The sequence below is a fragment of the Vidua chalybeata genome, chromosome 1 (assembly GCF_026979565.1).
Source record: "Vidua chalybeata isolate OUT-0048 chromosome 1, bVidCha1 merged haplotype, whole genome shotgun sequence".
Taxonomy (NCBI): Eukaryota; Metazoa; Chordata; class Aves; order Passeriformes; family Viduidae; genus Vidua; species Vidua chalybeata.
This window is the reverse complement of record NC_071530.1, coordinates 102,320,618-102,348,532: the sequence shown is the minus strand read 5'-3', so window position 1 is coordinate 102,348,532 and position 27,915 is coordinate 102,320,618. Positions and strand designations below refer to the sequence as shown.

At 39.9% G+C, this 27,915-nt stretch overlaps 1 protein-coding gene across 6 annotated transcripts in view; it reads left to right on the top strand.

Moving 5' to 3' along the window:
* Nucleotides 1-17,862, top strand: part of PTPRM (protein tyrosine phosphatase receptor type M) — a 445,924-nt gene extending 428,062 nt beyond the window's left edge. For all 6 annotated transcript variants that reach the window (XM_053945623.1, XM_053945606.1, XM_053945597.1 and 3 more), the window contains 9 exons: nt 484-638; nt 971-1,106; nt 1,683-1,832; nt 2,301-2,474; nt 5,231-5,362; nt 8,418-8,543; nt 10,337-10,500; nt 12,578-12,713; nt 16,910-17,862. In XM_053945623.1, the coding sequence (XP_053801598.1) occupies nt 484-638; nt 971-1,106; nt 1,683-1,832; nt 2,301-2,474; nt 5,231-5,362; nt 8,418-8,543; nt 10,337-10,500; nt 12,578-12,713; nt 16,910-16,963 (1,227 nt within the window). In that variant the 3' untranslated portion in view covers nt 16,964-17,862. The remainder of the gene's footprint in view (nt 1-483; nt 639-970; nt 1,107-1,682; nt 1,833-2,300; nt 2,475-5,230; nt 5,363-8,417; nt 8,544-10,336; nt 10,501-12,577; nt 12,714-16,909) is intronic.
* Nucleotides 17,863-27,915: the final 10,053 nt, after the last annotated feature.

Here is a 27,915-nt window from a genome sequence, read left to right as displayed (position 1 = left end):
TACAAACACAACCCCTATGATTGAAGGTGCAGAAAGATTTCCTATTATTCTGCTTTTTCTTTCAGACCAGTGAAGGAGACAAATGATAAGGAAAATTATGCTGAAGCTGTAGTGCCCTAAAGTCAGCAGCAAAACCCCTGTGGAGGGCAGTGGGAATAAAAAAGTCATCTGTGCTCTGTGTTCAGCCTTGCTGCTGACCTGTTCTGTGAACATGGCATGCATCTTAAGGCCACAGTTTGTAAAGCAGCCTAGTACTTAAATGTAGAGATGAGCATTTCTCTCATTGCTAAAAGTTTCTGACCAATCTAGTGCTTACTTACTTAATTTTGTTGGAAGGCTTTGAAACCAGTTAATACCTGACCTTTGAGCTTGCTCTCCTTCTACGAGGAAGCTCTGCAGCAGTCTGTACAGATTGTGTTGGTAGAGGGTGCTTTTCAGCAAGGCTCAGGCTTTTGAAGATTTCAACCCTTGTCTTTTCAACAGAGAGGTGCTCATGAGATTCGGGAAATACGTCAGTTCCACTTCACGGGCTGGCCAGACCATGGTGTCCCATACCATGCCACGGGCCTGCTGGGATTTGTACGGCAGGTCAAATCCAAGAGTCCACCAAATGCTGGGCCTCTGGTTGTTCACTGCAGGTAGGTAAAACAGAAATCTCTCTGTTGTGGTTTGCATTAAACTCAAGACCTATTTTTGCTTCTCCTTTACTGTGTATCCCCCACACAGGCTGCTGAAGCCACTGGAGGTGTACTCAAAAATTATCTGTAAACAAGAATACATATATAGTATATATAACAAACATATAGACAATATATAAATGAGAGTAAAAAAGCTGAGTCTGAAGTCCTGCAAATGCCCAGCTCAATTTCAGTAATTGTCCAATTGATCAAGCAGCTGTGAGATGAACCCTTACACCTTTTACATTTCCGATACACTGCTGCACATTAACTGTGCTCTTCTTCTACTTCAGTGCTGGTGCTGGCAGAACTGGATGCTTCATTGTCATTGACATCATGCTAGATATGGCAGAACGAGAAGGCGTTGTAGACATCTACAACTGCGTGAGAGAGCTTCGATCCCGGAGAGTTAACATGGTGCAGACTGAGGTATTGCTTCTTTACTGGAATACAGCTTTGCAAGAAAAAAGACTCTTCTGGCCCATAAAGATAGAGCTTCGTAGTTGTCACCCTGCAGAAAGTTGTTTACTCAGTCACATGAAGAAAATAATCTCCACACAAACCTGAAGAGCCCCTGCCCAGACAAGCACACAGTTATGCTTCACTGAAGGTTCACAATTTCCTAAAAAATAAGGAAAATCAGGAATGTTTCCTCTCTGGGAAGGATTCATTCTGGAGTACATCTTGTTGAGGCTTATTTTCATGTTAGCATCTCCAGAACCATCCAGGGAAATGAGGAAACCAGAAACATTATGAGTTTTGTTACAGAGTGTTACTGCACTTCTCTAACTACTTGTAGCTAGTTTAAGCCAATCTTTATATATTCATTTCTGAATGAGTGAGATAAAGTTTTTTTAACTGTGCTTGTTGCTTCTGGTCTTGCTTCAGTGCTGGTAAACTGAAGAGTGAAGTAGCAACCATATTAGTTGTTATGTTTTATTTACCAAAATACTAATGGTCTATGCAGTTCATGTCAGTAACTATCTATTTTAATTGCTTAACCAGGAACAATATGTATTCATCCATGATGCTATCCTGGAAGCCTGTCTTTGTGGGGACACATCTATTCCAGCTTCTCAAGTTAGGTCTGCTTACTATGAAATGAATAAACTAGATCCTCAAACAAACTCGAGCCAGATCAAAGAGGAATTTAGGGTAAGTAGTGGCTTACATGGCTTAGAAGCTGTAGAGTTCAGCTATAGTGAAGACTTATGCTTAAGTTTTTATAGCCATATGAATTTTGTAACAGGTCTACGAGGGAAAGACGGCAAAAAAGGGAAAAATAGCATGTCACGCATCTCTACTGAGTTATGCTGAATCATAAAATAATGCAGTGGGGTAGTAGTAAAATATTCTTCTTACTCAAGGGAAGCATGTCAGTCCTTCCACTGTCCTTTCTCCAGAAGGCAGGCTATTCCGCAGCTGTCTTTGAGATTATTTTTCATATTCGTGTGCTTCCAGGCTTTCTCTGCTTCCAAACCCTGCTGACTGTGATGTGTTTTCATTTCTCTGCATATTGATTCCCGCTGAAGCTGAATGCTGAGCTGATCTATTCTTAAATATTTTGTGTTGCTTTCACTGCTGTGTTAATTTTTCCGTTGCATTGTTTACTCTCTTTGAAAGACTTTAAATATGGTGACTCCAACGCTGCGTGTTGAAGATTGCAGCATCGCTCTTTTGCCGCGAAACCACGAAAAGAATCGCTGTATGGATGTGCTGCCTCCAGACAGATGCCTGCCTTTCCTCATCACGATAGATGGGGAAAGCAGTAACTACATCAATGCTGCACTGATGGATGTAAGTCTCCACCACATCATTAATAATAAAACGGCAATAAGCAGCCCTCCAAACTGAGCCGTGCTAGAAAATGGAGTCAGCATAAGAAGGAAAACCTTCTAGCTTGTTTTGTTTCCCAGAAGCATGGCACAAAATCTTTAAACTCCCAAGTACATTTAGGATCACACATATGTTATGTCACAGCCAAGGTTCCAAAGCCATGCTCAGAGAGCAATTCAGGGAGTTCTGATAAATTAAATGTGTCTGGATTTCTCCCTAGTGCTTGAATTTTTAACCATCTGGCCTAGGAAAACAAGAGTTACCTATTAAGAGATACAGGCAGTTAAATAGAATAATAAGGTTTGCAGCAATATTTCAGTTCCCTCTGTTTATAATTTAAATGGTAATTAACAAAAAAAAAATTGTCTGTCAACACAAGATAGTACACAAGCCATTACTTTAGACCTTCCTGTTTATTTCTGTTTGAATGAATGGTTCCTCTTCATGTGTGTGTGGAGTTTTTTCCCAAATGCATCTATGGCAATTGTAATCCTTGTAATGGAGTAACAGTAAAAAGACACTTAAACTGCCTTTACAGTCTGTAGATATTTATAGCCTATTTTTGACAATTTACAGCTATAGTCATTACGTTTGTCAAACACATAAACAACAAGAAAACAGAGGTTAGTAAGGAAGGAACACATTGTAAATGGCCTTTTTAAAAAGTGAAGCTAGAGTAATAACAGTTTATTGCAGTTTTTTCATTTCTTTCCTTCCAAGTTCTCAAAGCCTTTTCCTAAAATAAGCTGAAGTTCAAAACACTCCTGTGAAAATGTAGGAAAATTTGTCTTTGTGTTTATCTATATAGAGAAACTGAGAACAGAAGTGTAATTGACTTGTCTAGCTTCTCACGGTAGGTCAATGACATTTCATATTAGAACAGAGCTGCCTTAATCTGCGGTCTGTGACTGTGCCATTACATTGTCTTCTTTCCTGGAGACTTCAGTCCTGTTTTGTTCTGTGAATTAACTAATGCTCAGAAAGAGCAGGGCCTTAATAAGATGCTTCTATTTGAAGATGCTTCCCTTCTTCACTATTGAAATGATGGGCTACATACAGACCTGTGTCTGGGCAAAAGGCTCCAAGGGAGGAGGTGATATGGGTTGCTTTCCATCTGAAGCATGCTTCTGCAGCATCCCTGCACTGATGGACAAGAGCAAACATTTGTCCATCTCTCTGAACACTCAATCTCCAGCAAGCAAGATTGTTTCCCTCTCTCCACTTGGATCCGTTGAGGTGTTGTTGAATCACCTCATTTAAGCGTTTTAGAGCTCACTTCAAGAAAAAGGGGTAGCAAGCATAGTTTTTGTTACTCAGTATCAGAATGAGTTTGAGAATAGTTTTCCCATAAAAACTGCTGAGGCTTCTAATTGAGTGATTAATGGAGACCCCTTTGGACATCTTTCATCTGCATGACCCTTCCAGCAAGGCAGTACCTGTAGGATAGAAAGCATCTGCCTAATGTAGGAGCAGCATCATTACCTGCTGGTTGCCATGTGCTGAAACAAAGAACCAAAATTTTGCATGTCTGCATCAGTACCCAAAACACAGTGGAATCATTTTCTGTGGTTTCTTCAGTGACTGTCTGTGAAAAGAACAATCATAGAGTCATAGAATATCCTGAGTTGGAAGGGACCACAAGGATCACCAAATCCCATAATTGCTAGGGTTGGAAGAGACCTCTGGAGATCATGTGGTCTGACCCCCAAGCAGGGTCACCCTAAGCAGGTGACACGGGAACGTGTCCAGGTGGATGTTGAATGTCTCCAGAGAGGGAGACTCCATTACCTCCCTAGGCACCCTGTTACAGTGCTCTGCCGCTCTCAGTATAGAGAAATTCCTCCTCACCTTGAGGTTGGAACTTCTTGTGGTTTATCTTATGGCCATTGCTCCTTGTCCTTTCTCTGGGCACCACCAAAAAGAGTCTGGCACCATCCTCTTGGCACCTGCCTAGTCAAAGTCTAAATCCTGGCCCTGCACAGGACAGCCCCAGGAATGCAACCATTTGCCTGCAGTAGCTGATCTGACTGGATCTGCAAATGGTTCAGTTCAAGGCATGTAGAGACTTCTCCGCCCTCCTTAATGAAGGCAGTGGCACCCTCTCCCAACAACTGCCCCAGTATGGCCATGGTAGCTTTCAACACTCAGAAGGATGTAAGTGAAAATGCTGGTTTGAGATCCACAATGGAAAAGTTCCAGCAAACAGCTCAGTCAATGACATACTCTGGTACTAAAAGAAACAAAGAGCACTGAAATTTATCCCCTGGGTATCTTCGCTGCTGTCAGATAGACCAGAATTTCAACAATATTTCTGAAGAACAACTAGATATTTCGTTTCACAGGCATCATTCAAATTTAGAGCTAAATGCAAACAGCTGAGATTAATCTGTCCATTAACAGTTCAAAACAAACCCGTTGCTCAAAATCTTGTAGGAGTTACATTGGAAGCAAAAGTCTCTGATGATTTTATTTTATGCCTGTGGCATGAAATACATTTTAGAAATATAACGTTTGCAGAAGTTATATCCTGCCCAAATACAGTTTATTAACTTCGAAGCATATAAGATCTCAGGAAAGAGCTGAAAACAATATATTAATTATACAGAAAATAGAAATAATGCTTTCAGTCCTGAAGTTTTGGGGCTATGACTGACATTCTGCTAAATGGATTTTTTCTCTCTTGCCATTCTTCTCATCATCTTGTTACTTCTTTGCAGAGCTACAAGCAACCATCAGCTTTTATAGTTACACAGCATCCCTTACCAAATACCGTCAAAGATTTCTGGAGGCTGGTCCTAGATTATCACTGCACTTCAGTAGTTATGTTGAATGATGTGGATCCTGCACAAGTAAGTCCAGAAAAATGCTTAATTTAAAAGATGAGTGCTGGTGCCTCAGCATTTCAGAACAGCTTTAGGATGTAATTAGTTTTGTAAAAACAACATTAAATACTTACACACTAAAACACTGATTTGTAGCTTGCAGATACTCATAGGGGAAGAGGAATAAATCAGCAGCTTTTCCTCCAAACTGTTAGTGCACACACACCTAAGTGCATGCACCTGTAAGTTATTGTAAGAGAACATGTTTCGGAAAGGGCTGCTAAAACCCAAAAATTACGGTTGTAGAATTCTGACTCAAGTCTGAAAAATGCTCTAGTGGCCAAAATCATAAACGGAAGCCAACAGCTATTCCTTAGCCTGCCTGAAACAGGTCAGTCACCTTGGTGTTCCCAGTGTGAAAATCTGTGCTGTGTGTTGCACAAAATGATGTCATTAGCAAGGAGATAGGAAGTAAACTAGGAGAGAGGAGCTAAAGATTGGAAACTAAGTGTCCTTTGGAGCAGAAAAGAGGGCAACAAAACGTGTAGGGGAATGTAATTACCTTACAAAAGAGTTGCACATGCTGTACGTGTTGTTCAGAAAATTGGAAAACTAAACCTACTGGTTGGCAATTTAATCACTAGGATTAATCACTAAGTGTCCCAGAGCCTGGCTCACAACTGCACAATTCCAAGTTCTTACAAAGATATAATTTCCTTAGTTCCAACAAACTGCACCAGCCCTCTGCTGGAATAATGTGGTGGTAATCTGGATTCTTAATATGTAAATATTTGTTAATTATTGGTTAAGAGCAATTGTAATTTTTTAGAGCAGACTGCAGGTCATTTAATGATCAAGAATCTTTTTACCTTTGTTTGGTATTGCATATACTTAAAAAATGTTTCCTCTTCTTTTTAACATGTAGAATTTTTTTTTTTAAAGATACTGATCTTCCTTTTGGTCTTTCAAAGAAACATGTAGGAATTCCACACACTGTTTTAAAGACTGAATTTCTGATTCTAAGCCCTGCACTGTCTACAGGGAGGAAAAATAGAAATGAAAGACAAAACTTTTATTCATGAATCTAAGATTATTTTCTGAGTGAATAAGGAAAGACTCAAGGGAGACAGACTGTTAGGGACTGCTGAACAGAGTGTTTTTTAATTTGTTGGCTGTGTTTTGAATTTGCAATAGGGCATGGCTATTCCAAGCATGTATTAGCCTCACAGGATTTAAAAACTATTGGGATATGCAGTTAATGCACCTGCCTGTGCAGTATGTTAAACCTTTTACCTCTTAATGCAAGTAACAATCTTTTCATTAGGAATAAATCTCAAAACCCTCAGAGCAAACAGAAGTGGAGAGAGGGCAAAGCTTATTAAAAACACACATTACATTCAGATTTATTAATAATTACTGTTATGATTATTATTTATGTATATATGAAGTGTTTACAGTTCTGTTTAGATATTACCATTTATGTGGATTGTTGTGCTCTGTTGGGAAATGAAATTCAACCCTTCACAGTGACTCTGACTTGAAGAGAGTTGCTAGCATCACTTGCATACAAAATGTGCAGACTTAAATGCTTTTGGTTTCTTTAGAACTTGAAAATCATAGCTTCCTAAAACAGCCCCAGCAAACAGCTCTGCTTATTATCATTTAAGCATTTTTCAGAGATCTGTTAGAACTGTATTCCTGTGTATTTGAAAGATGTGTACTAAACTGTGCACATGTTAAATGATCTGAGCACTGGCATTTGCAACAGTTGTATGCATTGCATTTTGCTATCCTGTACACCAGCATATTTCATAATAAAAAACTGTGTAAGATTTAGACAATATTTGGAAAGCAATTGTCTCAGCAGACCACATCATAGGGAGGGTTAAAAAAAACGAAAATATATTTTCCTGCTTAAAATTTCTGGGTTTAACTTGTTAAAGTGATCTCCTGTAAATCAGACCCTGTTTTCTTTTTTAATTGGTGTAGTAAATTATCATGTTTTCCTAAAATGAAGTCATCTCTAAACAGCTTTGTTGAGGACTAAGTATTGTAAGAAATGCAAAGCAACATCTGGAGTAAATGTGATTTGTCAGCTCAGCTCTGGATCACCAACAGTAATGCAGCAGAATGAAGACCACAGCTGTTTTACTGGATTGAAATAAAAAGTTCCAAATATGACATCAATGCTTCTGCAAGCAAACAAAATTTAATGAGTTCATATTTAATTTTGGTGGATGCTTACAAAAGCTACATGCTCAAACTGCTCTAAATATCCCTGGCAAAAAAAAAAAAAAATCATTAGGATTTTCATGGAAAAAAAAATGGACAGGCAGATTCTAGCTTCAAAAACCTTCTTGCAAAGTGTTGATTCAATCTTTAAAGTATTAACACAGATGGTAATTGGTTCCTGGATTAAGCCATTGTCATATTATTAGACACTAAAACCATGCAAGATAATAGTAATTTTACTTTGTGATCTTTAGATACCTAGAAGTAATTTTTTCTGAGAACTGAAGAAAGCATAATTAATATTTTCAGGTGTTGCTAATAAGATGAAAGTAAGCAATTATTGAAAGTTTAAAGCAATGCTAATATTAGCCAATATCATTGGTCACGGGTGAAACGTGTGAAAGTTAAATCCTGAGTTTTGAGAATTTATGTACCTTTCCTAGTATAAATCACATGCAGTTTGAATTATTAGCAACTATTCAGGGCAGTTGGAGGTCCCAGGCCTTTGGTCTTTAGCCTCCACTGCCTCCAAGATACAGCAATATTTGTCAGCCTCTCCCTGTCTTGTCATAATATATTGTAGAACTAACATTGAGTGTCAGAAGTGTTTTACTCCAAACACCAGACACTGAAAGTACAGCAGCAAGGAACAGCATGTTAGGTACATGAAAAAGCATTATGAAAGCAGAGTGCTCAAAACCGAACTTGGTGCATCGTGTATTTTATAAAGATACTGTGCAAGAATTCCAGTAGTACATGTGTGACAGATTAAAATACAGAAAAGTATGTTGAAGCAACATGAAATTTAAGGTGATTAACTGTGTTCTTTTTTGTCCATGGTCTCCTATAGCTCTGTCCTCAGTACTGGCCAGAAAATGGAGTCCACCGGCACGGTCCTATTCAGGTGGAGTTTGTATCGGCTGACTTAGAAGAAGACATCATCAGCCGGATATTCAGAATTTATAATGCAGCCAGAGTAAGGATCTTATTTGCAAAACAATTTTGTCTCAGTAGATGAGTTGAGTCTACTCAAATCATAGAAATGAAAGCTAAACTCACATAGAACCATCTTCATTTTTCAGCATATTTATTTGAAAGCAATGGCGCAATACTGAGTCACAGCACAGTCATGGAGAGGAAAAAAGGCTTCTATGTATAATATAAATAAAAAAAAATTTAATACATATCTCAAATCTGTTAAATGCAAATGAAATAAATGCACTATTCAGATTTTATGATATCCAAAAAATGCTGAAATCAGTGCTGTTTTCAATAGTCTGAAATTAGCCATCTTGTATATTTGTATCCTGTGTTATGTGAAGAAAGCTGTGCGCCAATACTAGTTATGTTTTTCAATAGCAATCCCAGCCTCTTAGTGAAGATCCTCTCCCACTAACCACACTTCATAACATATGTAACCACTTCAGAAGGGCAAGCAGATTGTTCTTGTATCCAGCTTTTATGCTCCCATAAAGTTGACAGAAGACTAAACAAGGCATGTCCTTCAAGCTAAGTGGGGAAAAGATTCCACCACAGACCAGGTATCTGTTCCCATTCAGGGAGCCTTTGCAATGGACTCGTATCAACCACCAAAAAACTGTAGTTAGGAATAAGCAGCACTCCCTTCAGAAAAAAATCAAGAACTTCCCTGGGACCTGGTAGCTCACTGGACAGGGAAAGACACCAAAAACATGTTAATATCCACACAGGGAAGCAGATTTTAAAGCTTCAAATACTTCTTTAATACTTTGAAGGCCTGGCATTTGCAGTAAATGTGACAATATAAAAAACACAGTCTCCAGCAGGCTGTGACCTTCAGCAAGCACTGGGTCTGGCTGATCTGCTTTGGGAAGAGGGTCCATCAGCTGAAAGAAACGGGACAGGAAATCAGTAGATTCTAGAGTGTGACATAAAGCACACAAAACCAATTAGAGAGCACACCCTAATGCTGCATCCATTTCTGTTTACTCCCATATCGTGTTAATCTTACATCCTCTCTGTTAACTCTTTCTTACTCTACAGAATAAAATATAATGTCAACATTTCTGTGTGTTGTTCATTTTAGGAGTGGCACTAAAATGCCCTCACTTTGCACAGAAGTGGCAAACTCTAGACTACAAAACCAGTTTTGATGTGCATGTTTATTATGCCCTTTTCAAAGGACTGTAGTTTTCTGCCACTATCACTTGTTCTGTGCTCCTTTTTTATTTTAAATCACCATAAAGCAACTGTTCAGTAGCGTTTCACCAGAGGGGTTCTGACTGCTGCAGTAGAACACAATAAAATAAAATGTAGTTAGATATTTTTTATAAGCCACAAACATCTCAGGATTCCATTTGGTTTTTTTAATGTTTCCTGCTTCAAAATATCTTGAGAGGGTTTGACCTTTCTTGTAAAAAAAGGACAGAAACACATAAACGTTCTTAAAAACACTGAAGCTTATATATGAAAACAGTATATAATTGAAGTTAAGTCACAGCTCTGTCTTTCCTACCAAGTTCCTCCTATCTTATTAATTAATTATTTGCTTGATTGTGCAGATGTACTGTTGCTATATTTTAGCCTATTGTATAGCAGTCTGTTTTAAAACTCTTGTTCTCATAAATCCATTGGAAATTGAAAGTCATAAATCCTCAAGGGCAGTTGAAATTACATTAGCAGTTTGTCAGCAATCATCTGCTTCAACAACTTCCCTTAGTGCTGCAAATACCTAAATTACGTGCCAATAAAATCCTGTTACTTTTCCTGCTTTTGTCCGGATCTCTGCAGCCCCAGGATGGCTATCGGATGGTGCAGCAGTTCCAGTTCCTGGGATGGCCCATGTACAGGGACACTCCAGTTTCTAAACGCTCCTTCTTGAAGCTCATCCGTCAGGTGGATAAGTGGCAGGAGGAATACAACGGGGGAGAGGGACGCACAGTCGTACATTGCTTGTAAGTACTGGAAACGGAAGAGAGGAATAAGGGAATACTGTCACCAAATTTGTGCCAGGCTTTAAAAGATTTGTAGCGAGGTGAAGAGGCATCTATTTAATCTGTAACTGAATAAATAATACAACTGCTCATTTAAAAGCTTCAAATGCAAGAGGAATTGTGTAATTTTAATGTAGATTCATGAGTCTCCCCATCTGTCCTTTGTTAGAGCCCTATGAAAAGATGATGGGTTCGAGTTAACTCTATTTTATATAAAAATGTCCAGTGACTCTTGCAAATGGGAAAGTTGCATACTTATTCACAGTAAATCAAAAATGTGCCTTCAGAACAATGTACCATTTATTTCTGCAGATAAGGACCATAGAAATAAGTAGTTTTGGAGGGGTGATTCATTTTCCAGGCATAAAGCACAGGAGTAAAAGTGGTATGATAGACCAGTTACAATGATCCTGTAATTGCCTTACCTTTCTCTAATAATGGTATATATTTTTGTCCTCCTGTGACTTTGTGCTCCACTGATGCAGACTCTCATCCACTCTGCCACCATCCTTCTATTGATACAGTTTAATACTTGTATGTGCTTTTGCCCTCAGAAGTACCTGATGTTTTGAGGCTGAGTCTTCAGCGGTTGACGTTGTATTTGTCTTCCTCTAAACATCTGTTTAAAGATGTTGCCATGATAGAGAAGGGACCTGCTAACAGGAAAACCATGTTCAGAAGTTGTGATCCTGTGTCAGAACGATGGAGGAAAATCTAAGAATGTATTAATAATTCCCACTATCACTGACCTTGAACAAGTCATTGCTCTTCAGTTTCCCCATCTGTAGTATGGGGATAATAATACTTTCATCAAAGGAGCATTGTGCAGTGTGATTAATTAATGTTTTGAGATCTTTAGCTGAAAAGACCCTTTTGAAGTGCAAATTACTGTTATCTCTGAGGTGGCTGATGATATTAAATAGTTGTACAACATCACACATGCGTCACTTCCAGGCAGTAAAGAAAGAAAAAGCTCTAATATAATCCTTTTAAATGACTTTATTTTAATTAAAATTCTCAAACAGTCCCACAGTATAGGCACTGTTTTGGCAGCAGAGAGCATTCTTTTCATAGTGCCTGGATGTGACAGATGTGCGACGTTGTATCTTCCTTTGAAAATCAACCATTTGCAAAGCTTGTTTGAAAGACCTGCTACCTAACTAGTCTGCACTCTGGTAATTATTAAGGTTTATTATTTCCAGTGAAGCACAGCCTAAAGATTCTGATTAGAATAAGTGTAGAAATAATGGGGTTTCCAGAAAGAAAGAGATTCTCTTGAAGATTAAAAATAATCAGGGATAAAGTATTATTAAATACTGTATTTGATCGCGTATATGAACATTTGTGCCTGGCTACTTTGTTAAGAATTCGCTTCGGGTTCTCATCCTCTGATAACTGTGGGTGGAGGAGGAATACATCTGCCTTTAGAAACAGTCCTTGTCAAGCAGCCAGCCCCTCTTCCTACTGCCAGGAGCTGAGATAATCAGCCAGGGGGACATGGCAGCACCACCCAGTGCCATACCAAGTGCAGCCACCAGGACTCCCCCAAATGAGACCGCTGGTGCTTTTGCAGTTCCTCCAAAATGCCTTTGTGTCCAGGAGGAAAGCACCAGAATCTGGAATAAAAGAACTCAAAGATTCGCTTTCTGTGTGGCATTTCCAGGCCTGATGCTCATTACAGCCATGTGTGTTTACAATGCAAAGCAGTGTTGAACTGAAACTAAAAGTACTTTATCCTTATTTTAGCATCCTCTTTGTGCTGTCTCCAGTGTTCACTGAAGGGTGGTGCAAAACTCAGCCATTCAATTCCCTTCAGGCTTTCAGCCTGCTGACTTCTGAATCATAGCTTTGAGTTCTTTCAGCATGCCAATTCCAATTAGAAATCATGTTTTGCCTAGAATTGGGCAGCCTTTGGGGCAGGAATGTTCTGTGGTTTCTCCCTGCTGGAACTCATGCCTTCTGGAGCCATCCCTGTTGCTGTACAAACTTGTGACACAGAGTCCATTGTAACGGAGCCGTTTTATCACTTTCACTGCAGGAATGGAGGTGGCCGCAGTGGGACATTTTGTGCAATCAGTATTGTTTGTGAAATGCTTCGACATCAGAGGGCCGTTGACGTATTCCATGCTGTGAAGACACTGAGGAATAATAAGCCTAACATGGTGGACCTTCTGGTATGAGCTTTTTTAACTGCACCATTAAATAGAAAATGTTCTTTTTCTCAGAAGAGTCAGTAAGATTTCCAGGATTTGCAGTGGGAGTTGTTCACAAAGCAAGCAAGTCATTTTCAAAGGGGATAATGAAGTCACTTCACTTGTAAGAGTATTTTTACACTGCTTTCTTCCCAAGGAGACTTTGTCTCTGTTCGTTTGAATTTTTTAAGAGTTTTAAACTTTCAGATGAACGTCCGTATTAATTTTCTTTTCTAGCAGGCTGAACCAAGTGGAGAGCAGCCCTTGCACGGTAGAAATAATAGTTATGTAAAATTAAATGCCAGATTTTCAAATTATATATTTTATAAATAGCTTAATCGCCTAATATTTATCAAAGCCATGAATTTCAGTTTGACATCCAGAATATTGCATTTAATTACGGTTGCTCTATCTCATAGAAAGATTAAAGAAGTTCAGAAACAAGGGGCCATGTGCAATTATTTTCCTAGAGAGTGTTTTATGAGCTTTTTTCCTAAATGGAGAACTGCTGAAGTGCCAGCTGCTATGCCAGAAGAGCTGCAGAACAGCTTAAACCAGCAGGTTCTTACACTCTAGTGTGTAGTTTTGTACTTGGAGATGGGTGTAGCTTGATGCCCTGTTCTGAAGCCTGGGCTATAAAAGACACTTTTACAACATCCTGCTGCAGAGGTGGCTGCTTAAGAGGCAGCTGCATTTGATTTAGTATCACAAGCAGGAAGAAGCAGCATCTGGGCACTTTCAGGGATATTAACCCAATCTGAGCCAGTTTTGCAAGCTCTGGTTAAACAAATTGGAGTCATTTCAGCATCTTTTCTATAGCATGCCCAGGGTGAGGCAGGAGACATCTCACTGAGTTGGTCCAACCAGCTGTAATTTTGGCAGAGGACCCCCTCAGATGAACTGAGTGTGGCACACACGGGAGAATAGGCAGAAAGAGCAAGGCTTTGACACACAGGTGAAGGCAGGTAGGGAGGCACCTCTCCACCACATGGATGGCTGTGCCTCCTCTCTCCTGGGGGAGAGTGTCTCCCACCACATTCCCCATCACAGTGCTCTCTCCTAGCCTGCCTCTGAAGTCCCAAACCCTCCCCTAGGCCCAGCTCTGGCCAGGCACGTGGGGAAAGGCCAGGTGTTGTCAGCTGTGCAAAGCAAGGAGGGAGTTCACGAGCTGCACCACAGGGCCATGAGCCAGCAGTGTGGAACTGTGAGTCTTGTGTCAGTGAGAAACTATCAAACTTCCACGGCGATGGGAGGGAGCAGCTTCATTGGCTTCTTTTCCTCTAGTTTATATTCTCAGGAGAAGAATCATTGTGCTGAGAACCATACATTTTTATTTCCTAGACATTAAGAAAAATGTCCTTCTACTTCATTCATGTAGTATAGTTTATACAGGGATTTGGCAGGCCTGCTGTTCTCCATCCTCCCAGAGCTTAAGCCCACAGAACTCTCTGATCTCTTATTCATTTATTTTATAGAAATAAAAAGAAAATTACTAATGTAAAAGTACAGTTAAAGAAAATGCTCTCTATAAATTCCCATTTGTGACAGTTCTCCAGATTTGTCAGGCAGTTGTCTCCATTTCTCAGCTGAGAATTTTTTTAATCAAAAAAAGCTAAATGTGTTATTTTAGATGAAAATGTACCTTTTAGTAAATTGAGAGTGGTATTGAGAATGTCTGGAAGGCATAGAAAGGCCTTGTAGGGCCTTTTTTATTAGGAAATTTCAAAGCACTTGTGAAGGAGATCAGTATTGTTTTCCTTATTTTAACAGACAGAGGAATAAAGGCAAGGTACAACCAGGATTTTTCCCATTATCACATAATGCACTGACACAGAGTTAGAATGACAGCTCTTCAGTTGTGGTCTGCCACCTCGTAGGAACAAACATTGGAATTAGCCAGGTTTCAATTTCCATGTAGATTGCTTCATGGTAAAGGGAATTGGGACACTTAAGTTCTTTTCCTGATCTTGTTACTGACTTTATCCTTTATGACCCTTCTTATATTAATGTGTCTTTGCCTCAGTTTCCTCTACTGGAAAAAGAAGAACAGTAATATTCATCTACCTTGTAAAATTTTATGGTAAAAGATTAAATGCTCAAAATCATGACATTGTTTCACAAAAACCAGTTTTAAGACTGCTTTATCAATACATGTCATGCACTTTCTGACTAGTTAAAAGGCAGTCTTTGCCATCCATACTTAGAGATTCATCTCTTAATTTCACTGAAACCTTTGGTTTTCCTCCAAGTGTGAAAATCTGAATGCCACATCCCTACAGTATGGAAATCTAATGATTTTTTTCAACTATCATACAAAGGTAACACATGATATTGCAAACTATCTATTATGGAATGCCCGAAGCATTTGGTGAGAAATGTTACTGGGCCTACCCACGGGTGTCCTAGAAAATAAATTTAAATATACCTCTCTGAAGCTAGCTAGTCTAAAGAGACTTTTAATATCCACCATCAAGTGAATAATAAAAATGTACAAAGGACACTAGTGAGTGAACACAGTGGGAAATAAGGTATGTCTGCTCTTTAAGACAGGTATTCAGTTTACTGAAAATGACAGTTATTCTGCTTGATCAGTAAATCAGCATAAAATGAGCATGGAAGAGAAGAAATGGATGAGTGGTTGATCTCTTGTTTTGATCCGTTATGTAGTTATAGAACAATTTGCATTTATTTAGAAATATATATGCAATAAAAGCAGAAAAGGAATTTACATAATACTCTGTTCTTTCCTTTCTTCTTTTTTTTTTTTTTTTTGCTTTCTCATTCTGAAGAAGACACAAGCAGTTTATGGAACATTGCAGGATTTTAAACCCTCGCATACAACTCACTCATCACTTAGGTTATATGTGCACCTAAGACTTGTTTTCTTATGATGTGACATTTCTATACAAAAGAACTTCTAAATTATCCATGCTTGTTAATAGCTTTTTGATTTTATTAATAGTATATGGCCTTTTGCATGTTAAGTGGACTCTCAGCTAAAATGTGACCCAAAATCACAAGTACAGGCCAAAAGATTTAATCCTTTAGAATGTTCCTAAATGGCAATATGTGCTTAGTTATCCTTTATTAATCAAATAAAGTGTATAAGCAAAAGAGGCATTTCAGTAACAGAAATAGTCATAAAACTGGCAATTGTTCCCAAATTGAATTTTCAGAAGCCAGAGCCCTTAGATTCAGGGAACCTGCACTTAGTATTTCTTTCAGCTTTTTTTTCATTTCAATATCTGTAGTGTTTTTGAGCATTGTGAGTAGCAAGAACAGAAACAGGAGAGGGGTATGTATGCACATAAAGCTGGGAAGTCACCAGTGACTGCACCATTTAAAAGTTTCAGAGTGGACAAAGGTTAGTCAAATCTGTCCTCTCCATTCCACTGAAGACGTGAAAGGGGCCAAGACATGACCCTTTGTCCCCAGAGATGCAGAGTGGGTTTGCATCCCCTCAGGAAGGGGATTTCTTTCCCTGGGACTTGCTCTGTTTCCAAGCAGTTACAAATAAAACCAGCAGGTCTGTGTTTGAAGCACAGGGCTGGCTCCTGAAAACTTAGGCTCTTTACAGTTCTCCTGTTACCCAGGCTAACTTGAGCATCACTGGCAGTTGCTAAAAATTAATTGGAATTAATCCAATTAATTTAGCTCAGGCCCCATCTCACAAGGCTATTGCACAGTCTTGTGGGTTGGGTCTGGGCTGCAGAGAGGACCAACAGTAAGTACTCTTGCCCTGAAATGCAGCAAGTGTCTGAATGACATTAAAATAAAAATTGCAATCTGGGAAGCACTAAACACTGGGTCTATTTTAAGATAAACATTTCCAGGGAGGAATTTCAATAACTCCAACTCTCACTGAGTGCTGCATGAGCATTTTCCCAGATGACAGAAGGGTTGCAAGTCAATTTGCTTACATGCAATCAGTTTTTCTCATAGAAGTGTTTTACAGCAGCTAAATACTCATCTAACATGAGCAGTACCATAAGTTACTATGTATAGTGTCTATTGTCTGGTTAATATAAAGATTTTCTTACCTGAACATAAATTGGATTTGCAAATTGGTTCCCACTGACAACAGCTGATAGTAAATAATTTTAACAGGAGAGAAATATTGACCTCTTTAATTAAGTTTCTTCAGTAATTGACTTTGTGGTTTTCTTTTGATTTTTCAGGATCAATACAAATTCTGCTACGAAGTGGCTTTAGAATACTTGAATTCTGGCTGATTGTCTAGACAGCACAGACAAAGCTCCTCCTTTCACTACCACAAACAAAGCAAGTCACTTCATGATGTCTGTGTAAATGAGATGAAGACTTCTCAGTGTTACGCTTCTACTGCTTTGTATAATTGGCTCTTTTTAAGAGCCCCAAAAGATGTTTATAAAACCGCTTGCACTGCCCGATTCCCACTCAGAAGCTGCTGCTTGGCACCCCTGTGAGCCTACACCGAACCACGTGGCACTCCTCGAACACCGTATTCATACTCAGCCATTGATGTGGTGAAGCAGCGTAGTCCTCTGGTAAATAAGAGAGCACAACTATATTCTTATGAAGGAATTTGTACTTTTTCTGTTACATTTCGTTGCCTGTGATTCTCAGTTCTTGTCACAGCCTAGTGTACATTTCTGTTCTGTGGAGAATGCTGTCTGGCATTTTGATAATATATGATTTTAGTTATATTTGTATTCTAACATGTGCATAATAAAGGAATCATATGTAGCTTATCTGAACTAACAGAAAGACATGTACCAAATCATGATAACTTTGTTGAGTTGTAATTTCTATCCACTTTGTACCATTTCATAGAGAGAATCTTGATAGAAATGCAGTTAAAAATGCAAAAGACAGGATGCTCAGATTAATATATCCAAAGCTTTTTCATTTGTTTATATTGTAAATATTTTTTGATTTCATCAAATTATTTATTCATTAAAATGATTTTTTTTGGTGAAGCACAGTGAGTGACAATCATTTTTATTAAGCCCTGGAAATGCTTACTGTATGATAGTGTAAACTTTGTTTACCTTGTTTATCTTGTATGGATTCTCAGCTCAATAAATAATTACATACATGATAAAAATTTTGTTTAATTTAATATCTCTTGGCATCTGAGTGCCTCCAACTAAGCCTCTTTTCTACATTAAATCTAGTAAATACTGAGCTACTTCCAGTGAGTGTTTATTGTGTGATCCAGTGTTGATCCAGCCAATAGCGAGGTCATAGAATCACAGAATCATTGAATGGGTTGGGTTGGAAGGCACCATAAAGATCTTCTAGTTCCAACCCCCTGCCATGGGCTGGGACTCCTTTCCCTAGACCAGGTTGTTCAAAGCCCCATCCAGCCTGGCCTTGAACACTTTCAGGGATGGGGCATCCACAGCTTCTCTGGGCAACCTGTTCCAGTACCTCACCACTCTCAAAGTGAAAAACTCTTCCTAATATCTAATCTAAATCAGCTCTTTCTCAGTTTTAATCCATTCCCTCTTGTCCTGTCACTACAACCCCCTGTAAAATGTCCATCTCCATCTTTCTTGTAGGCTCCCTTCAGGTACTGGAGGGTTGCAATTAGGTCACCTTGAAGCCTTCTCTTCTCCAGGCTGAACAAAGCAAATTCTCGTAGCATTTGCTGGGATCTCTGGAGCTGGATACAGCTCACCAAAGTGGAGTAAGATATGCTGTGCCAGTATATGAAAGAGGTGAATTGTATGCTTAAAAATGCACAAATGCAGAACCTGAAAGATGCCCTCCTCTGAAGAAGAGATGGTGTTGTGCTGGTAGCACTTGGTCTTGTCACAGCAACCCTCTGCAGCCCTGGGCATTCCCTGCCATTCCCTCTGTGCCTGCTGCTCCTGTGGAAGGGTTGCTCTTGTTCTTGAGATGTGTGACTGCTATGAGGGGGATGTAATTCCTTCTGTTAAAGATGTTAAAGACACCAATACTAGAATGGCTGGTGGGGAAGTTACTAAAAAAAATCATGGAACTGCTCCGTTACTAGAGCTGTTGTCAGTGGACAGGTTTACATCATTAAAGCTCCTGAGAATGGCTGTACTGATTTTCCATGCTGTTTGGATGGTTCCCCTTTCTAGGAAGCACTGACCAGTGAATATGTTGGGAATTGCCTTTGTTGCAGCAACAGAGCAGCAAAAGGGGGGAATGAATCAGCAATGGCTTGCTGAGCCATCTGTTGGAACCACAGAACATTTTCTCACCCAGAAGTTTCAAGGAGACATTGCAGGCAGAGCAACTGCTCAATGCTTCCAAAGCTTTATGGGAAACCCAATTCAAGAATGTGGCCAACTGCACAGTATTTCAGCTCTTAAATGATCCTGCTAAGCTGTCTGGAATGGGGGCAGTATCTATATAAATGTGTCAGTCAACCTGATATATTTTGAGAAGCTCTAAATCTCACAGATCCAGCTTGGACAGAATGACTCACAGCTTGTCAACTCCCAGTTCAAAACCACTCTAAAATTCAGATCTGAAGGCACAAAGACAGGTTTGATCTGCATCTGGAAAGCATCTCTTTTAAAGTGTAGCTGCCAGCTATGGACCATTGCTATAAATTGAACAGCAGTACTGAAAAACTTGTGAAATACAGTCCCAGTCCTGAGAAGAATGATGGTCCTTGGATAAACCTTGTAGCATTTCAGCCTGTTGCAGAATGTGCTCTTACTCATTTTAAAACCCTAGTGTTAGGAAACAAAATCCAAACCTCCAACATCATATTCCTCATAACCAGCTTGACAGGTCAGGTATGCCAGCCAAGCACACTTCTTTGTAATAATTATGGGACCATAAAAAGTTGTGTTCTGTGATCTATCCTTTGAAATATACATGGACACATCCAGTGTTTCAAAAAGCATTAAGATATGTGTGCCAAAGGAGCCCTTGGACAGAAGGTGATGCTGGCAGCGTGATCCCAAATGTGAAATGCAGCAAGAATCATGGATTCCTCTCCCGAGGACAGAGATTGCCAGTGTCAACCAGACATTATTTCAGCTGCTGCACTCATGCAGACATATGTTGCACAGGTAGGCCTTGGGGGGCTGGGGCAAGGGGTCAAAGGAGATGAGGAGGAAAGAGTTCTGCAATGTTTCTTATTATTTTACTGATACTAGTCTTTTTTTCCCTAGTTCTTCTGATATAGAGTTTATGTTGCAGAGTCTGTCTGATGTTGTTCCAAAAGGCATTCTGCGAACTTCAGTGCCATAAAACTGGAGCCAGCCAAAGAAAGCACATCAAGCAGCTTTGTGTCCTCACTCTCATACTACAGCTATCAATCCATACAGATTATAGAAAAATCCAGGCTTAGGCAAAACAACATTTTGCCAAGAAGAAAAAACAGATGAGGACTTCAGATGAAGTCACATGGTTGGAGCACCTCTCCGATAAGAAAAGGCTGAGAGAGCTGGTAGTGTTCTCTGGAGAAGAGAAGGCTCCATGGAGACCTCATTGCAGCCTTTCAGTACTTCAGGGTAGTCTACAGGGAAGGTGGTGACAGACTTTGTAGCAGGGCCTGTTGCAATAGGATGGAGAGTAATGGTTTTAAACTAAAAGAGGGACTATTTAGATTAGATTAGACTAGATTAGATGGAAGAAATTTTTTCCAGTGAGGATGGAAAAATGCTGGAACAGGTTGCCTGGAGAGGTGGTAGATGCCCATTCCTGGAAACATCCAAGGATGTGTTGGATGAGGTTCTAGCAACTTTTATCTAGTGGAAAGTGTTCCTGCCCATGGCAGCAGGGTTGGACTAGTGTGTTCCAACCCACACCATTCATTCAGGAGTTAGGAATGGAGAAAATAAAAGGAATTGGGAGGAGAAAGAAGATGAGGGGCTGATATTCCAGAACTCTGAAAGTTATCTGGAGGGTGGCATTTTAGAGGAGACAAAGAAAACAGCAGTGACAGCCATTGTAAATCATTGATAATCTAACCTCCCTTTTCAGAAGAAAGTTACATAAATACAGGTCCAGTAGAGCTGCAGAATCTGGGAGACATCAGTCCCAGTCTGGAACGGAGGGAGGATGCTTTCTTCAATGCCCAGTATACCCAGTATATAAGCGGTATATAAATTAATAAAGAGATACTTTGAATGGTTTGCCATTTGTGGTATCACCCAACTCATCATCTCTCCAGGACTTGAGGTAGGTGATTTTTGCTAAGCTATTCCAAAAGAGTAGCAGTGGGGATCGTGAGAGAGGTGATGGCATGCAGGTAATCTGTATCTTTATAACAGCAATACTCCTGACAGCTCCCTGGTCTTCTTTGTCAGCAAAATTAGTCTGTCCCTGACAGGATACATTCATGGAGTACTAACAGTTTAAGGTCTATAGCTAGTAAGACAAAAAATAAAATAGAAAAAACTTCTTACTCAGTTTTACAATAGTGTGTTTCTAAAAGGTGTCTGTGCCACAAAGACTTGATCTGAAGGTGTAATGTGTCATCAAGACCATCTTTATTTAGGGTATCTCCTTTATCTGGTTCTTGCTCATCTTTAATATATCTGAAATGTTTTCTCTTTGTTTCATTGTATGTGGGTCCCCACATCCAACTGCTTACTGTATGAGCCCCTTCACAATTTTTTAATAACATGTAGCAAAGACACAAACAGACTTTTGTTCTTTGAGGTGTGGCAATGGAGATAATTTGACAGTTCCAGCAACAGCTATTCCAAGTGTCTTCCTTTGGGAAGGCCTCGGGAAGCTGTAATGGCAGTAGCAAACATAAAGCTTTTGGCATTACTCACTCCAAAACTGAATAGGATCATCTGCTGAGTCTCCTTTCATGGTTGTTTTGAGTCTTGTCTCGTCTCCCCCTGCTCCTTCCCCCATATCAAGACTGATTCAAGGAAAGTATGTAAATTTAAAGTTTACTTGAGCTTTTACAGCCTCATTAGTTTTCTGATTCAAAAGAAATCAGAAAACTTTTCTCTGCCTCCCAAAGTAACTTCTTAAAGCATTTGTGCATTAGATTTCAGAGGAAGCAAGTTATATATGCAGACCACTGTAACAGAATGATTCGTCGTATCATTTTGGATTTATTGTTGACTTTACACTTATTTTATGAACTTGGAGCTTTGCCCTACAAAATCTGGTGCATCCTATATTTCATGCCAGACACAGGGCTTTATTAAAAGAAAAATTAAATTAGGGATAAAAAAATATATTTTATAGCTTAGGTTTGTTGTGTGATGCTTATTAGGGAAGACAATGACCACTACCAATTTTGGGGTGCATTACCAGTAAAACCCAAGAGACCATGTGAAAAATAATGCTGTTTCTAATGGAGCCCATTTGTTTGGTTGGTTTTTGTAGCTTAGACCTTGTCTATATGGTGAAATTATAAACTGATGGGTGCATTTACATTGCCTCAGCCATTCACATGCTCCTCCTGTGGGAGCTTTCCATACACCACTGGCATGAGGGAGATAGTTCTGCACGCCCCTGCTCAGCAGCCAGCATCCCCCTTCAGCATCCTAGCCCACTTTAATGGAAAAACCTTTCTAAGGCCTTATCAGCCCTCTGCAAACTGCAATAAACAGCAGCAGCAAAATGCCTTCTTCACTCCTGCTGGTATTTCCAAGCAGATTTCTCTGTGGAAGGCTGAGAGGCAGCTCCTGCCCTGGTTATTTCTCCCGACTCACCGGACTCACCTGCTTCAAGCATGAAAGCCACTTCCTGCTGCCCACACTTCCTCCAGTCTGTCTCTCTAGATTTTTCACCTATTTTCAGGGCAAGGCTGTCACACCTCCACCTCCGGGAGCCCTCCTGGAAGATGGAGTGCCCTCTGGTGCTCTCACTTCCCTTCCAGTCCTGTCATCACAGCATGTGCTATTCTTTCTCAGCAATATGACTTGAGAGAAGTGGAAGGAAGATCTGAGGCTGAAGGGGGTGGGGGGCAGGGCTGGGGCCTACAAACATTCTGCCATGATTTTTATTTTTTTAATATTGCTGGTAGGATTCAATGTACACAAGCACAGAAAAGAGGGGCCTTGGATATGAAGAGTGAGAATGATACTTGCTGTAGCTTGTTTGGAATATGGCAGGGGAGATTAATATCTCACATTCACTGACAGTCTTTCCAAGCAATGGTATTTTTACTTCTGAAACTCTTGTATTGATGTGTTTTTAGTAGCAGCTATAAGAATTTTAATTGTTCTCTGCAGTTGTGATATTTCTAGCAATTTAGGGGTTTTGTGATGATGTGCTTGGGGGTCACAATTAAAGCCTAAGTGTCTTTCATGCTAGACATATGTTAATACTGCTGCCAGGCCTGAGTAAATGCAATCAGAACTCCCAGTCCTACAAACATTTACATCCATATACTCTTGTCTAGTCCAACATACACAAAAAAATCATTCTGATACACACATTATACATATATGAGTTCATTGGTCCTTCTGCATGTCCTGTCATGATGCTACATTGAGTCTGTTTGGGATGAAGTTAATTTTCTCCATAGCAGCCCATATGGTGTTATGTTTTGTACTTGTGATAAAGCAGTGTTGATAGCACACCAATATTTTAACTATTGCTGATCAGTGTTTGCACAGCATCAAGACCTTCTCTGTTTCTCATTCTGCCTCTACTCCAGCAAGTAGTCTGGGGGTGATCAAGACCAGTCAGAGTGGGAGGGAACACAGCTGGGACAGATGAGCTCCACTGACCAAAGACAGGATGTCCCATACAACACATCATCACGCTCAGCAACAAAAGGGGGATGGAGGAGGGGAAAGCAATTGCTAGGACACTGGCTGGGCATTGGTCTGTCTGTGGGAGGTGCTAAGTGAATGTTTTTACGTTCATTGTTTGGATCCTTTTTTCCCCTTTCTTCTTCCACTGTCCTTCACTTCTTGAACTCTTTTTATCTCAACTCACATGTTTATCATGCTTTTGCCCTTGCTGTTCTCTGGAAGGACTGTGCAAGTGTCTTTGTGGAGACTTAACTGCTGGCTGGTGTCAGTCCACCACAGCACATAAAGGTTCATAGGACTAAGGTCTGCAGACATTAGTCAACAATATGCTTCCACAAAAAACTTTACATAGGAGATTACTTGTCATAAAAAATGAATAGGGTTGTGTATGTGGTCAAGCACATGATGTATGTCATTAAGAGCACATTTTAAAAATGAACCTAAACTGATGGAGCAGATTGGCCCACTCATTCAAAGTGATAAAAACGAGGAAGTTAGTTGTGTGTGGCAGAAAATTTGGGGCAGAGGTTTGGCCCTCTCTATCTGTACTGTAGTATTCTGTACTGTAGTATTCTGTCCATTTTAAACAATGTCTATAACCCGCACTTACTACGACTAAAACCCCTCTGCCAGTGCTTTTGCTATGCCATGAATGAATGTTACAAGTGCAGCAGAGCCCTTCCTGAGAGCTTCCAGGCTGCACAACTGTAGACACTGTACAAGGAGGTGCCATTTGACCCTGATGAGTTGTTCCTCCAGAAACTATTACCTTCAGATAACTCAGAAGGGAGAGCACCATGCTGGATCACATACTTCACACTCCTTTCACACGTGAGGTCAACAATGACACCCTCTGAAGAGACACTGCTATGTATGCAATCTCATTACACTCTGTAACCTTAAAAGCTGAGCTGAATGCCTAGAGAACTAACCTGCTGTTGTGTCCTCTTGAAATTCTGATTTATATGGTATATAACAATCAGCCTATAATATAAACCTTTTGGGGATGAAAAGTCTTGGGAGTGAAATATAGTTACTGCCTTGCCACATGAGAAGTGGGATGACATTTTATGTTGGTCCTTGAAGATTTCATTATCTCAGTGTTCTCCAGTCTGCACAGTTAGGTGGGAACACCTGGGAAACTCTTGCACACCCAGTCATAAGGGACATTACCTTTGTTGGGCATGGACAGGAATTTAATCAGCATTGCATACCACATAAACCAAAATATAGCTTTGCTGTTACACAGGGATCAGCACAGATTCAGCCACAATGAATTGCAGTCACGGATTGCAGCCCTGTGTTTTGGAATGATTACAGTCTACATCTGAAAACCAGATTTTGAGCAAATCCATAGAGACAGCACTGTTAAAAAACCATCTGCCAATGGCTTGCAATACTTTTGCTTCATTTTATTCAGGTTGGGTTTTTTTCTTGGTTGGATATGAGCAAAATACAAGCCATCACCCAAACTAGGTACTTTTCACATCCTGGTTCTTCAAGCCTGACTGTAGCAACCTCTGTCGAGACCTAGCAAGAAAATAGCACATGCACAAATCTGTATCTCTTCCAATGACAATCAACAAATGAAATGCAACATCAGTCTGTCTTCTGCCTTCTTTACACAGCCTTGCATGGAGCTACAGCTCAGCCTGGCAGCCAAAAGGCCCCAGCAATAATGCTGCTGTAATTTATTTGAATAAAAGCCTTTGATTTAGTAAATGAAAGGTTTTGATATATTAAACTGTACTGTCTTTCTATCAGATGACAAAGCCTGCTGATCCAATAGAGCTTCTCTCTCCTTCTGTTGGCATTCCTCTCTTCCTTCCTCCCTTCCCATTGCCAGCCTTCCCTCTTGCCAAATCACTCTGACCTCCATTCTGGGTATCTGACAACACTTAAGGATCAGTCTGTTGTCATCCTGTGGCTGGTTTGACAGGCAGCTTTGCCAAACCCATGTCCTCCAGTGAAGGCTCTCACATTCCGGCTGGCAGCATTGCTCTCCCGTTTGCCATCCCACCATCTGTCAGCAGTTCAGCTGGGGGCAGGGCATCATCTGATGAAGGTGGGAAGAGTTGTATTGCTTTGGGTGGTGTTTACCTTCCATGCTTTTAAATAGAGCATTCTCTCCCCTCCCAGGACCTCTGCTGAGAATGCTCTTTTGCAATGCATGTACTTGTTGCATGAGATTTCCATTTAGCTGAGACTCTTAGGAAGACTTGGATACCCTTGCATAATTGGCACTGCTAATACAACTACAAATTCATATGTTACATTTCTTCTGGACAATGAAGATATAATTTAGTCCAACCTTGAACATAAGACTACTAAATACTTCTTGTTAGCAAGCAGTCAGAACAATATTGCAGTGTAATTTTCCATGATCAGCTGTGTCAAATGTACCAAGGTTATGGTGGTTTTACTTTCTAGAAGTGGTTGGGCAAGAGCAGTGTCTTCTCTTTACAACTGATAAATGGCTACATGATTTGGCACCAGATTATTCAAGCAGACAAATTAACTTCAAATATTAATACATACAACAGCCAGTCAGACAAATTGCTTGTTCTACAAGTGCCAGAGTGGTCATGGAGGGATTTTGCTTCTGCTTTCAGGAAACCTAACCTCCAGAGCAGTGCTCAGCCAGGCCAGCAAGACCATCAATCAGCTAATAAAGTTGGCAGCAGTTAAATGCATCTTCAGTTCTCTCTGGAAAGGAGGTAGGAAAGAAAAAAAGCTTGGCCAGCTTGGCCAATGTCTACCAGGATAGTAAGAAATCTGCATTTCAAATAAAACACATGTGCCAAGGCTCTGACTCATCATGGCCATCTGAGGACCTTGCTAGGAGCCTGCCTGCCCCAAAATTGTTTTTCCATGGCCATGGGGTGAGTCATCTTGAAGAGATCTGTCTGCCTCCACAAACTGACAATGATGGTGTCCCTGTAAGATGGCTTCCATCACCTCTCTCCTCCTCTTACATATTTTACACATAAATTCTTTCAGAAAGGACAAACCTGTTTAAAGTAACATGCTGTATGATAATATAACATAAACAATTGAGGAAATGGAGTTTAAATACATACATACATACATATATATATATATATATATATATATATATGATAGCAGGAGAGTTTAAAATTTAAATGCTCTCATCAATTAGTGAGAATGAAAAATTCCTAGATCACTTTAACTCTTTCCAGCCCTCAAGCATTTGCATTTATGTATCTTCTGAAGCAATATTCTCTTAAAACTGATCCTAACTGAACTGGATATGGACTCAGAAGCCAGTCTGTCAGTGTAACTTATCTCTAGATAAGAAAAACTGAAAGGAAGAAAGGCATTACCACACACAACACAATACTTACTGTGTGAAGTAATTATTGTGCTCTTTGTACTCACTTAATTGTCTGGTTGTAGAGCTTCAGAAAACATTTCTAGTATGGGAATATTTGAAGAAAGCCTTAAGGGGTGAAAACAAAAGACAAGCTGTCTGTTGCAACATAACTCAGATAAGATTAGAAATATAAATTCTGTGTTCAACAGGCAGAAAACATGTTTATAATTTTATCATTTTCCTCAAGGTTTCCTTAAAACTTACATCTTTGTTGAGTATACACATATTTTCTCTATAACATATGGCACTGAACTGAACCAATCAGGAGATGCTGTTTGTGGTCTGAGCACTAAAGCAATTCCATAAATTATGTGATGTATTTTGTCAGTAAATGTATAGATGGGAAAGTGATTAACATCACATTTCACACCTTGTTGATGTATATGTTAGCATATTTTTTTATTATAACTCGCAGGTGTGAAGTTCTAAATACACTTCACATGGTAATGCAGTATCCAACTGATTGGGCTTCCAGAAGACATTTAACTCTACTGACCTGTGGGGATGGGCTGTTCCTACTGGACTTGGAGTTAGTGGCATTGCTGCTCCAGGCCCAGCTGGAGCAAGACACAGTCTCCTGCCCATAAGCTGCATTCCCATTGCTGACTGAGAAAGGCCCAGTGGTGCCAGCACATCGAAGCCGTGGATATGCTTATTACAGACCCTGAGCCTCCCACATCTGTCCCTACACTGACTAAATATGGCTAAGTCCTCTGGGGAGAGATGTGTGTAACAGCTCCAGACTTGGTCTCCACGCTTTAATTTAGATGTGAACACTAATAATGTAGTCTTCATTTAAACAAAGGATTTTTATATCCCTTAACAGCAGGGATAGAGAGTAAAAGATTCTTTATCAGTATTGCATAGGCAATGTGCACATTTAACTTAAGAGTTTGTCTTTCCTCAGAAAGACAAACAAAACCTCCATAGATTGTCCTGATTGCATGATAGCAAAGAGCAGTTTTGGTGTCTCATATAAGCAGGTACATTTCTGAGCCTTCACAGCTCTTTTGCTCTTCCCTTGACAAGCCCAGGATCTCACTGGGAGAAGGCTTTCCAGAAGAAATCTCCCTTCTGCCCTCTGGCCCCA